The sequence below is a fragment of the Mycteria americana genome, chromosome 1 (assembly GCF_035582795.1).
Source record: "Mycteria americana isolate JAX WOST 10 ecotype Jacksonville Zoo and Gardens chromosome 1, USCA_MyAme_1.0, whole genome shotgun sequence".
NCBI lineage: Eukaryota > Metazoa > Chordata > Aves > Ciconiiformes > Ciconiidae > Mycteria > Mycteria americana.
Window position 1 is genome coordinate 86,595,477 of NC_134365.1, and position 12,202 is coordinate 86,607,678.

At 44.6% G+C, this 12,202-nt stretch overlaps 1 protein-coding gene across 1 annotated transcript in view; it reads left to right on the top strand.

The window, feature by feature from the left end:
- Positions 1–7,181: 7,181 nt before the first annotated feature.
- LOC142405256 (antigen WC1.1-like) overlaps positions 7,182–12,202 on the top strand; it is a 28,338-nt gene continuing 23,317 nt past the window's right edge. The window contains exon 1 of the mRNA XM_075492370.1: positions 7,182–7,316. Within this exon, the coding sequence (XP_075348485.1) occupies positions 7,247–7,316 (70 nt within the window). The 5' untranslated portion in view covers positions 7,182–7,246. The remainder of the gene's footprint in view (positions 7,317–12,202) is intronic.

Below are 12,202 nucleotides of genomic sequence, written 5' to 3' on the forward strand. Positions count from 1 at the left end.
TCTCTCTAACAGAATGAATAGAGAACCTCTTAAATATTTAAAGCATGCCTTCCACCTCTGCTATACATACAAGCAGAAGTAACAGACATCATATTAAATCCAGCATAGCATTCTGTATCCCTAATGCAAATAAACCCATTTCTTTTAACATAAAGGGAGCTTTGGAAGAACTAGGACAAAAGGTATACTGTACATTTAAAGATCTGTCATAAGCTACTTCTAAGAAAGGAAGGAATTAAATGAGATTCACTATTCATTTAAGAAAGGAAATATAAGATGGAGATGGAATTTGACTTTCAAAAGTCTCTTTACCATCAAGAAAAGAAAAAAAAAACCCACAACACAAAAGAAAAGTTAAAAAAAGAAACATTCCAATTCTGAGAAACTGAAAGACTTGTTCTCTAGACCCTTCATTGCTCCTATTTGGATGCACTCCAGCACCTCAGTGTCTTTCTTGTAGTGAGGGGCCCAAAACTGAACACAATATTCGAGGTGCAGCCTCACCAGTGCCGAGTACAGGGGGATAATCACTTCCCTAGTCCTGCTGGCCACACTATTTTTGATACAAGGCAGGATGCTGTTGGCCTTCTTGGTCACCTGGGCACACTGCCAGCTCATATTCAGCTGGCTGTCAACCAACACCCCCAGGTCCTTTTCCACCAGGCAGCTTTCCAGCCACTCTTCCCCAAGCCTGCAGCATTGCATGGGGTTGTTGTGACCCAAGTGCAGGACCCGGCACTTGAATCTCATACAATTGGCTTTGGCCCATCAATACAGACTGTCCAGATCCCTCTGAAGAGCCTTCCTACCATCAAGCAGATCAACACTCCTGCCCAACTTGGTATTGTCTGCAAACTTACTGAGGGTGCACTCAGTCAGCTAATCCAGATCATCAATAATGATATTAAACAAAACTGGCCCCAATACTGAGCCCTGGGGCCACCAACTGGATTTATCTCCATTCACCACAATATTTTGGGCCCAGCCATCTAGCCAGGTTTTTTACCCAGCAAAGAGTACACCCATCCAAGCCATGGGCAGCCAGTTTCTCCAGGAGAATGCTGTGGGAAACAGTGTCAAAGGCTTTACTAAAGTAAACAACATCCACAGCCTTTCCCTCATCCACTAAGCGGGTCATCTTGTCATAGAAGGAGATCAGGTTGGTCAAGCAGGACCTGCCTTTCATAAACCCATGCTGACTGCACCTGATCACCTGCTTGTCCTGTACGTGCCATGTGATGACATTCAAGATGATCCACTCCATAAAACATAACATCATTTTACATGCAAGAAAATATGCATGCATTAGTACAGGTAGTGTCCTAACTTGCTTTGGCAACCTTCACAGATTTATGAGAAGAGGGTCCTTTTGCTGTATTGCAGCAGTGGATAAGACCTCCAAGGAAATCAATGTGCATCTGTCTTTCATACAGTCCTGTCTTTGCAGTTCTGCCATACCACGCCTCTTGTCAGCCCCTGTGATTGCATTGGACCTTTCCATGATTCCCTGAACTGGTTTCACTTACTATTTCCTTCAGTGGGCATCAGATTGGTTCTAATGAGGTTACAGGTTGGCACAGGCAAAAAAAGACGGCAACCTTGTCTTCTTTTCAGCATGTCCCCACTTATCTTCTAGATACCGTTGGCCTAAAGCACTGCCTGGAGGAGCAGCTTTCCTCTCACCTCGCTGCAATCCACCAAATGTGTGGATCTCAGTGAGGCAGCTGACATGATTCCAGGTGCTGCAAGAGAGACCAGACACTTCCCAGGGACATGATGCCTGTCTGTGCTCCTTTGTCACCACATGCTGCCATGCCTGTACCTTGAGCCACCCTCAGGCTATCCCTTTGGCTACGGCAAGGCCGGCAAGACCTAAGTGCTCCCCTGCAGCAATAGTTAGGAAATTGCAAATGGCAGGCCTAGCAGCTCACCTTTGCTTTTGAGAGAAAATTCCTCTTCTGAATTTCTGCTTAGGCTACCACTGGGTCTGGTGCTTGAAAGGTTCAGCAAGGTCTAGTACTGATGTGCCTAGAGCTGAGGAAGATGATGGCATCTCTGTTGCTCACTCACTACCAAAGTTTCTGGCAGCATGGCCCTCAGAAATGGTGTACATCAACATCCCTGTTTTAGCCCTCTTAAAAAGCCCTGTGGTAGAGCTTGAAGCAGTTTGTGACAGGAGGGCTTCTTGGCATGCAGAGATCAGACCTGCCAGTAGTGAAGATGAAGACACCAAGCTTTTTGTGACCTGCAGATCTGCTGATGTCCTGGATCTCCTGTCCCCATAGATTCCCTGTGTCTACCTGCTGGACAGTAGTACCAGAGTCCTGTGTCAGTACAGCTGAGGTACCCATTCCCATTCTCTCCTGTCCCTCTATGACTTTCTCTGCTTCACCTCTGTTTCTCAGAAGATGGTCTCTAACAAATGTTTTCCATGTTTCCTTTCCCATCCTCTAAAAAGGGCTGTACTGCCTCCTTTGCTGCTTACCCTGCACCAATGTGCAAGCCTGGAATCCTGCAAAGGCTCCTTTGTAGTCCAGATGATCCAGCACAGAGCTTGCTAGTGGGTCTTCTTAGCCATCTCCACTACAACTGCTTCCTACGAGATCTCCCACTAGACAGCTCTGTACTGCCAGGTCTTGAAAACTCTTTTAGAAAGAAAGTTTTTTACAGACTAGAAGGAAGGACTTTTCTTGCTGACTTCCTACTTTATATACCTCATCTTCATGTGCATGGGGAGGGATCCCCCATGCTGCCATGGGGATGAATCCTGGCAGGTGTCAAGAAGATCAGGGAGCTCTTCAGCTGCAGGAGAGAGAGATGGGAGGGATCCTGTGGGTACCCCTACACTGCACAATAAGCAAACTCAAGCACTTAACCTCTGTCCATGGCTCAGGTGCTGGTTCAGTCTCTAGCTTTGCTTTGGCGCACTTCAAGGGAAATATGATCTAGAGGGAACTAATCCTAGTAGAGGATTGTGGCCACTTGACACCAGACCCAGGAAAGAGTCCCTGACCAACTTTTACATAGCACTGTAGACAATACTTGTGCTGACTGCTTCAAAAATGAGATAAGCCTCTAACCACATCCTTTGTTGTTTGCTCCAGGAGATGAAAGCCCCAGTGTCTCCATGGTACTTGCTGTCTTAGGTGAGTCTGTGTGAAAACAGTCCCTCTACACCTCTCAGCTGTGGGGTCCTGCCACATGAGTCTTCCAACTGCTCTCACTGCACAACCCATGGTGGTACCCATGCAGCCTGCTTCAAAGCCATGCTGCAAGAACATCTTTATGTGTGTCAGTTCCCTATGCTACATTTCTTTGCAAATGCAAAGTGGCAGAACTGAGGAGCATCAGAAGAGAAGAGAGAACCCTCTCTTCTACCCTACTAATCTCTTGCTATGCCTATGACATAAACTGGAGATTTCCTTATGAAACAGTGGGCTTTTTATTGGGCCGCTCCCACCAGGTATGCCCGTTTTACAGGAAGGTAAGTATCTCCTCTATACGGGCAGATCCTGAGAACAACAAAGCTTCACTCTGTGCTCCAACCAGATTGGAGCCCTGCCCCTGTATCTACTTTTCTTCTTCCTTCCTTGCAAGTTGGAAAGCAGTGGGCTCTGCCCACCTCTTAATTTTTGCTCATCCCAGTAAGCAAAACTGAATCAACACCAGATTTTTCTTGCAAAAGAACTGAGAAGTAATCCTTAGCCAGAAGGTACCCCTAGAGCTGATAACAGGAGCCCCTGGAAGAAAGTCCTGCTTGGGGAGCAGTATGTCTTGAAGCACCTACTCGGCAAACACAGAAACAGCTGTCAACCAGTATCCTTAGACCCCATTTTCATTTCTGTGAATAAATACACTTCATTCTGCTCTCCGAATGCATAGTAGGGAAGTCAGGCATTGATACTAGTTGATGTTTGATACTAGTATGATGTTTCTCATGCAGCACAGGAAATTCTCTCTTTTTTTCTTCCTGCGTTCTTATGCAATCTAACTATTGGCTGCAAAATTTCACAGTTTATTAGGGCTCATGTGAGGGTCTTCTACCTCTTTCAGATTCCAGACACCAACACCTATTACATCTTTCTGTCCAAGGCTGTGTGCTAACCAGTGTCCCTGCAACTCTATATGCAATATGATTTTTACAGAGTTGTAAAGTTTGTTCTCAAGCACACAAGGCTGAGTCTTGTCCCCAGCACATTCTATTGCATGCCTCCAGATCATAAGGGTTGTTTTTTGTCCACCTTCCCAGGCTTTTGTGGCGGGGAAGGCAATTCTGAAGGAACCTTCACAAGCGACACAAACCATCCAGAAGTCCCAGAAACTCATGTGGAGTCAAAAAAAGAGCACCAAGAATTCAGAAATATATGTTCACACTGGGAAAACGAAACCTAAAGCAAATATATTTCAGTATTTCTTCATAAGTTTTGAAGTCATTCCTAGTCCTCCAGACCCACTTGATGACCTGCTATCAGCTGCTCTTGTTTCAAACTTTCCATTCCCCCTCTTTGCCCCATTACAGATTTTCACTGTCGTGATCAATTCCTTGTGGAGGAGAGGGCATCTAGTTCTAAGGCCAACAGTGGGAATACAGTGTGGAACGCATCAGGGAGTACTTCTGAAAAGGGGGAATGGACCTCCAGAGGGATGAAGCTGATGGCAGAGAATCTTTTCCAAACAGGTACTCAGTTTATGACAGATGAACTATGCTTTAAAGACAAATGCAAGATTTGTGCTTATTATCCCTATTTCCAGGAGAGAAGAGATAGAATCCTCAGCCTATGACTGGCTTATAAGTGGCCAGGGAAAGAAGTGAAGATGAGAGACAGTTTGACTGGGGGAGGAGGGAGGGCACGGTAGGTGGGTTCCTCAGAGAAGAAGGAAGTGTTTCATCCATCTGAGGAAGGAGCAGAACTTCTGGATATGTAGACCAAAATGTTTGTGCTTAATGGAGATGGTGCTGTTTTTTCTTCTACTATCTGAGCATAGATGGTGTCCCAGCATGCCCCTCTATCCAAAGGATACCAACAGTTATGATGGGCTGTGCAATGGTAACCAATGGGTTACTTTTCCATATAGGAACATTCTGTATCCAAGTCTAGTGAGAAGATACCCTTAAGGTCCTTCACAAACATTGCTAGGTGGATAAGGCTGGATGACAGACACAGTATCATGTTGCCATTGAACTTGTCCTTGAATAGATGTCTTCTCCTGGTCATTTGACTAGAAGCACATCCTGGTGTCACCAGACATATTCAGGACTTGTTAAAGTCATCATGAGGACTGTGTTTTTTAGGTAAGCCTTCATGCCCATTGGGCACAGGGAATCCATGCTGCCAGTCCAAACCCAGGTGAACTGATCCTGATGACATCCCTGTCTGCAATGGGAAAGAGAAGAAAAGGAGAGTACCAGCTTCTCCACAGCTGAGAATTCTGGAGTTCTAACAACCATGGGCACTGGCATGTACCTGGTTACTTGGTCATAGTACCCATGAAGGAGACTCTGGTCATCAAGGGCCTGCATGCTGAGAAGTAGATCTCACTCTCAGGCTTCCTGGAGTGGGTTTAAAATGTCAGTGAGAATTCTGCTGATGGCTACTAATCAGCAAGGAAAAGAGTGCCAAGTGAAACTACTGAACATCCTTACAGGAACAGACATTATAATGGATACCTTGTCTATCTCTCATTAACACATCTGTAGTGTTTTTTTCCTCACCCTGACCAGATTTCCAATGGAGTGGCAGTAACTTTTTGGTTTTTTCAGAGGTCTGTATCAGGGAGCAGAAGCAGGCTGCTCTGCAAGCGAAGGTCAGCCAGGAACTGAAGTTAACATGCCAGGCATAAGGCAGGATCCTCACCAAGGGGTACAGTCCCATAGTACCTGAACAAGAAGAACAGAATAGGTCTGGTGACTGCAGCCAGGTTAAGTCAGCAGTCCAGGCAATCCAAACAAGACCATAGTAAGGTGGTAGGTCCAAGATCAAACCATAAAGTCAGGTCAGCAGATCAGGGTCAGTATCAGCAAAGTTCATGGCTGGACCCAAGTTTGGCTGCCAGTATAGCTGTAGCAGAGACCACAGGCAAGTGTCTGAGCTCCTGAGCAGCTCCTGAGCAAAGAATGGGCAGCCTCTGGCCAGAATCTCTCTCTTGCAGCTCTTCCTCATGCAGTTCCTTCCACAGCAGTCTGACCTAAGGTTACACTGCTGCAAGATTATACAGACCTTGAACAGGCAGTCAAAGCCCAGTGAGAAGGGGAAGAGGTTGCAGAGCTTGTTGGTGTACTAAGGACCTAACAGCTTGGACGTCACTGAACTTGGGATTCTGGATAAACACCAGATAGATGCCATCAGACAAAAAGAGCATGTGTGTCAGTGTCATAAAGAGGATTGTGTGTTCAGACTGGTGTAAATAGACAGCGCTCTGCAACTTGTTCCAGTTGCCAAGGATGAGTCAAGTAGCCACAGTGTGATTAACACCAGCATTTATTTCCCTAAATTCATCATTCGGGAGTGAATGAGAGAGTGGGCAGAACTACCAGCAATGGTCATACATAACCTGAAACAAAAAGAAACTCAGCAGAGGAAACAAGAAGTCCTGTAATTTGCATCCTAAGGAAGATGGTCTTTCAAGAGCTTCTGCCCATACAGTTCTCAACTTTTGACTGAATAAGGAAACCCAGAGCAGTGCTTGCCTCAAAGACAGAGCGTGTGTCATTTTTTACTCACAGAACTACTGCTAGTGATAAACACCACTTCTGTTGATTTTACAGTGAGACTACAATTGCTCCCAAGGAGATGGATGAGCTACAAATTTAGGGATTTTCTTCGCCTTTTTCTCTTCCAAAGTGATTCATAAACTGACCAATGTTCTGCACTTTCACATTGCTTTGTCAGGTGAGAAATAACCATTTTGCGTACTGCTCTGCCTCTACCACCAATGTTGGTCCTACAGTAAAACAAGACAATACCAATGATGACATCAGAAGCGCAATCATCCTTCATATATGGTCACAGGCAGAATTTTTGAATTTTATTGGAGGTTTTGGTTCTTTCAGATTTGAGATTAATCTGTTGATAATGTCTAAAAAGGTGAACAATATTTCTATTGGTTCCTTCATGTAGTTCATGCTAGCACGTGAATCTACATATTTCCTCCTTTGTAGTCATTTGTGAGACACAGAGAAGCCCATGCACAGTTTGGTCTAGGCAGTGCCTAACAGAGAGTGAAGTTTCATCTGTCCACAATCAGGATGGCAACAAAAGGACATCTTTCTACTCCAGTGTTGTGGCTGCTTCTCCTCTCCGTTCAGGTCTCCCTGGGTAAGTACATACCTTCACATATGGCAGTGAGATGGGAAAAGAATGTAAATTCAATATAAATAGGTTGTTATTCCACGAACCTGTAAGGCAAAGTGTCGAGAAGGTGTTTAAATACATTTCTGTCCTTGATTCAATCTCCTTGGTGATCCTGAGAGAAAGAAGGGTAAGCCATTTGTAATAGTTTTATATTTTACTCCGACATCAGTGAGCGGCCATTCTCATAGGAATTCGCGTCCAAGTTTAGTAAACAGCCAAGCTGTAATGGAAACCAGCTGGGTATTCTTACTACTGTCTTGCCTCCCCTGCTGAGCTCTGTGTAGACAGAATGAATAACTCCAGGTCTTTACTCAACATCAGTTAAAATGACGGTGCTGTGCTCTGTGTGTCCAATGGAGTTTGGCTGGGTAACATACCATCTCCTCAGTTGTTCCTGTATATCTCAAGCTTATCGCTATTTGCCTCTCTGCTCTTCTAGAGCTATGTGTACATGTTTGAAGCTGATGATGAGAGCAAGATTTTGGAATCCCCATTTTTGTCTCTACACACATGGGGGTGGCACTATGGCACTGTGACTGGTGGTCGCATCCCTGTATGATGAGGACAAGACTTCATGGTTGATACTTTGATGTAGCATGGCCCTAGTTCTGGATGCAGTCACAGTTCAAGTGGATGGGAACAGGAGGCACAGGCCTTTCTGTGCAAAGGAGCGTAAAGAACCGTATTAAACATTTGTATTTAGACATCTTTGTAGCAATGTTTGAGTGTCAGCTGAGCAGTAGTGTAGAAATGAGAGTGAATTTTCTGCCAACTTCTTTTTAATAACAAGGAATAGTACCACAGTGACTCACTGGCAGATGCAGACAAGAGTAGCTTTACCTTGACACCACCATCAGCACCTACGATCCACGTCTCTGCTCTGCCGGGACTTGGACTCTCCACGCTGCCGCAGCCCCCTGCTGGTCCCCGGGGAGGGTGCAGCGCGCAGGCAGTGCGGGAGGCACGGCCACCAGGGAGTGAGCGGGCAACCTGCGACCGAGGCCACACGCGTGTGCTGAAGACCTCCACTTAGGGCCTGGGTACAGGGATGCACGGCTCATTCTCATCCCTGGCCTACGAGGGGAACTAGCTCTTCAGCTGGAGCAAGCCAAAATCTGATGCCTTCTTACCCAAGCAGAACCTCACTCTGTGACTAGTACCACTGAATTCAATGAAGGCACTTGTGAGACCTGCTATGGAGTATGACGAAATACAAAAGAGTGTGCCTGCAGGTATCATCAAAAATTCACATAAGATTGATTACAGCAAATGCTAGTTTTGATTAGGGAATATTTAAATCTGTTGATTGGGTTATGCCTACTTCTGCATCTAGCCCTGCATGATGTCATGTGTTTGAAAACATCAGATGTTGGATTATTTAAAAATTCAAGTACAGAGAGGTCGATCAGTCAAGTGAGGAGCTGTTTGCTTTACTCCTGGATATGGCTAATGGAAATAGGTTATCTAGTTCCTTTAATAATGTATTGTGAATTTAACTAACTTCTCTTAGAAATTATTTCTCTTTTAAATGTATATATTTTTTAGCTGAGAAAACTCTTTTTTTGGACTATGTTCTTCAAATAAACTGTGGGTTGTTCTCCAGAACATCTTTCAGAAGAGTCTTAAAAGACTTACTACAGCAAGATTATACTCCTTCTGAGACAACAAGTTTCAAGTACAAAGGGATTTTGTAGTTATCAGAGGCTTGTGCTATGTATGTGAGAGACTTCCTTACTGAGGAAATTTGAGGAGAGAGGACAGTTTGCCGAAAAAATAGTTTTTGGAAGTTACTAGTTGTCAGTCATGTCAGTCACTTGAATAATCTCCCTTAAACTTCTTGTGTTTCCAAATCTAAATGATAGGCAGGAAATTGTGAGGTCGTCCAGCAGTGTTAGCAAAGAGGTAAAACCTTTGCCTATGTATAAGAGGTGATCATGTGTCAAAGCTATATTGTCTGTGTCTGATGAAGCAGGGAAGAATCAGGCTACAGACCACATGGAGATGGAGGCAAAAATGCCTCTTAGTTGACTACTGCCAGCAGTTTACTCTAGAATGAGAAATGAAACAATGGTTAGTTAGGGAAGGAAGTGGCTGTATTAGCATCAGTTGCTAATGATGACATACTGTAGGAACTATAGGCCAAGGATGACATACTGTAGGGAACAGAGAGAGGAATTAGATTTGTTTTCAAATGCAAAAAAAATTTTTATATTCTTGTTTCACAATCTATCTCAAATGACAGCAAGCAATGTGATATGTAGGAACACCTCTCTCTTTTGAGGAAGGGAGGGAAGGTGGTATTTTCCACACCAGATTGTTTTGAAAACTCTTACTGGAAAACCCAAGTTTCTTAGTGCAAATTAATTCTCTTTTGTTGCCTATCAAATACTATCATTGGTAGGAGATGATCTCTGAGAGGTGTCTTTCTGGACTATTTGCAAGATGTGCACAGCTGCACTGTTTTCTGTTTACATTACTGCCCAGTGCTGGGTCATAATGAGTACTTCAGGTTTCTCTTGGTACCTGGTCAGGTTCTGATACCTTTCTTACTTCCAGTGCAGTCTTACTCACTAAGAATTGTGGCTGTCTTAGCTAACTGTGTCACCTTTGGAGAGGTGACTCATAGGAGTCATGAGCTGGTATGAGGGTACAGCAAGGGCCAGCTGCTCCAGCTGCAATAAGATGTCTGGCAGGGCGGGGACCTCACCAGCCAGGGTCCAGCCCTGCAGTACCCAAAAGAGGCAAGCAGGGCTGGTAGTTGGGTTCAACTCTTGTTGCCAACTTGCCTCAAATCATCAGGCAAGTTCATGGTGATGAGGCAGGTCCAAGGTCAAGCTGAGAAGTCAGTCTGTGGCTCAGAGTGCAGATCAACAGGGCCCATGGCCAGGCATAGCTGTGCCCAAGTTGAACACAGATGCACCTACAATGTAGCTCAGGCAGGGACTGAAGGTCCAGGCCTGTGCTTAAATGGAGGCCTGGGGCCATGGGCAGAGCGTGTGGGTGGGGAAGGTCAAGGCCATTAAGAATTATTAGTGCACTCAGGGCACTGACAATTGGATCAAACCTGTCCTATAGATGTTTGCTTTAATTTTCCATTGTGTGTCAGGTTTTGAAACAGTGCTAATTTGGGACCAAAGTTACTAGGCTTCTTATATGACTGTCCTGTAAACCTTCTCTAACTATATCGTCAATCTGAATGATCCTCCAGGCCCCAAAAGAACTTCTTTTGCCAGCCCTCTTCAGGGATTTACCTGTTTTATAACATGCTGAAATTCAAATCTGATCAAATCAAAGACAAGTCTGAGATGTGGTGGCCAAGCTCTTCCTGATTCTTGCGTGCACTTAGCTTGTAGTTTGTCCTTAACCTTGTAGTTTGTAGTTTGTCTTTGTCATTTGTCCTTGGAAATACCAAGGTCCTTCATGTAGTTTTCTACCATTTGATTTTCCACCCATCCTGTCGTGTCTTCTTTCATGCTCTAAACACCAGTGGCTTTCAATTCACATAGTTTAGTAATGCCAACACATAATTTTTCTTCCATTTTCTCCTTTTAAGTTTTCTCCTTTTAAGTTTTCTCCTTGAGATACACAAAGCTCATATCCAACAACTCGGTTCCAAGGGGCGCGGGAGCCAACAGATGAACATGATGAGTACAGAATGATTTAGGTGTCAAGGGCCAGACTTAATTTTTTAAAAAGTGCCCCAGGCTTCTTAGTTCCATCACAAAAGCTGCACAGCTTCCTTTCTTCTGAAACATAAAATTTCTTTCAAATATTTCAATATTCTATGTGTAATTCAATTGAGCATTTATATCCAACAAATAATTACACATCCGTCTTCATTTCAGGTTGGCCTGTAACCAAGGTTTAAAGCATGTATCTTTCTCATGTTATCACTGCTTAAATGTCTGATAACTGCTTGATAAAATCCTTCTTAAAAACCTTTCTTGTGCAGGGGTTGCTGAAACTGGTAGCATGATAAGACACAAGGCAGTTACAGCTCTATTTCCTGAGGTCCAACCAGTAGTGAGTCTAACTTGTAGTCCCAATAGGCACACACGTATATAACACACATATACTGATATACAGATATGCACACACACACATATACACCTGTACATGGCTGGCCACACAGACAGAAACATGCAACAGTGACACAAACACAAACAGCACCAATGGACTTCTCATGAGCAACTGATGTCATCTATCTTAACTTCTGTAAAGCCTTTGACATGGTTCCCCACAATATTCTTGTCATTAAATTGGAGATATATGGGTTTGATAGATGGACTATTCAATGAATAAGGAATTGGCTGGATGGCCACATCCAAAGAGTTGCAGTCAACAGCTCAATGTCCAAATGGAGATCAGTAACAAGTGGTGTCCCTCAGGGGTCCGTACTGGGACCGGTACTGGTCAATATCTTTATTAATGACATAGACAGTGGGATCAAGTGCATCCTCAGCAAGTTTGCGGATGACACCAAGCTGAGTGGTGCAGTTATCACCGCTCAGCTTGCAGGAAGGGATGCCATCCAGAGGGACCTTGAGAGGTTTGAGAAACAGGCGAATATGAACCTCACCACATGAAGTTCAACAAGGCCAAGTGCAAGGTCCTGCATCTGGCTTGGGGCAATCGCCGGGATCAGTACAGGCTGGGGGATGAAGGGGTTGAGAGCAGCCCTGTGGAAAAGGACTTGGGGATACTGGTGGATGACAAATTGGATGTGAGCCAGCAATGTGTGCTTGCAGCCCAGAAAGCCAGTCACATCCTGGGCTGCATAAAAAGAAGCGTGGCTGGCAAGTCGAGGGAGGTGATCCTGCCCCTCTACTTTGCTCTTGTGAGACCCCACC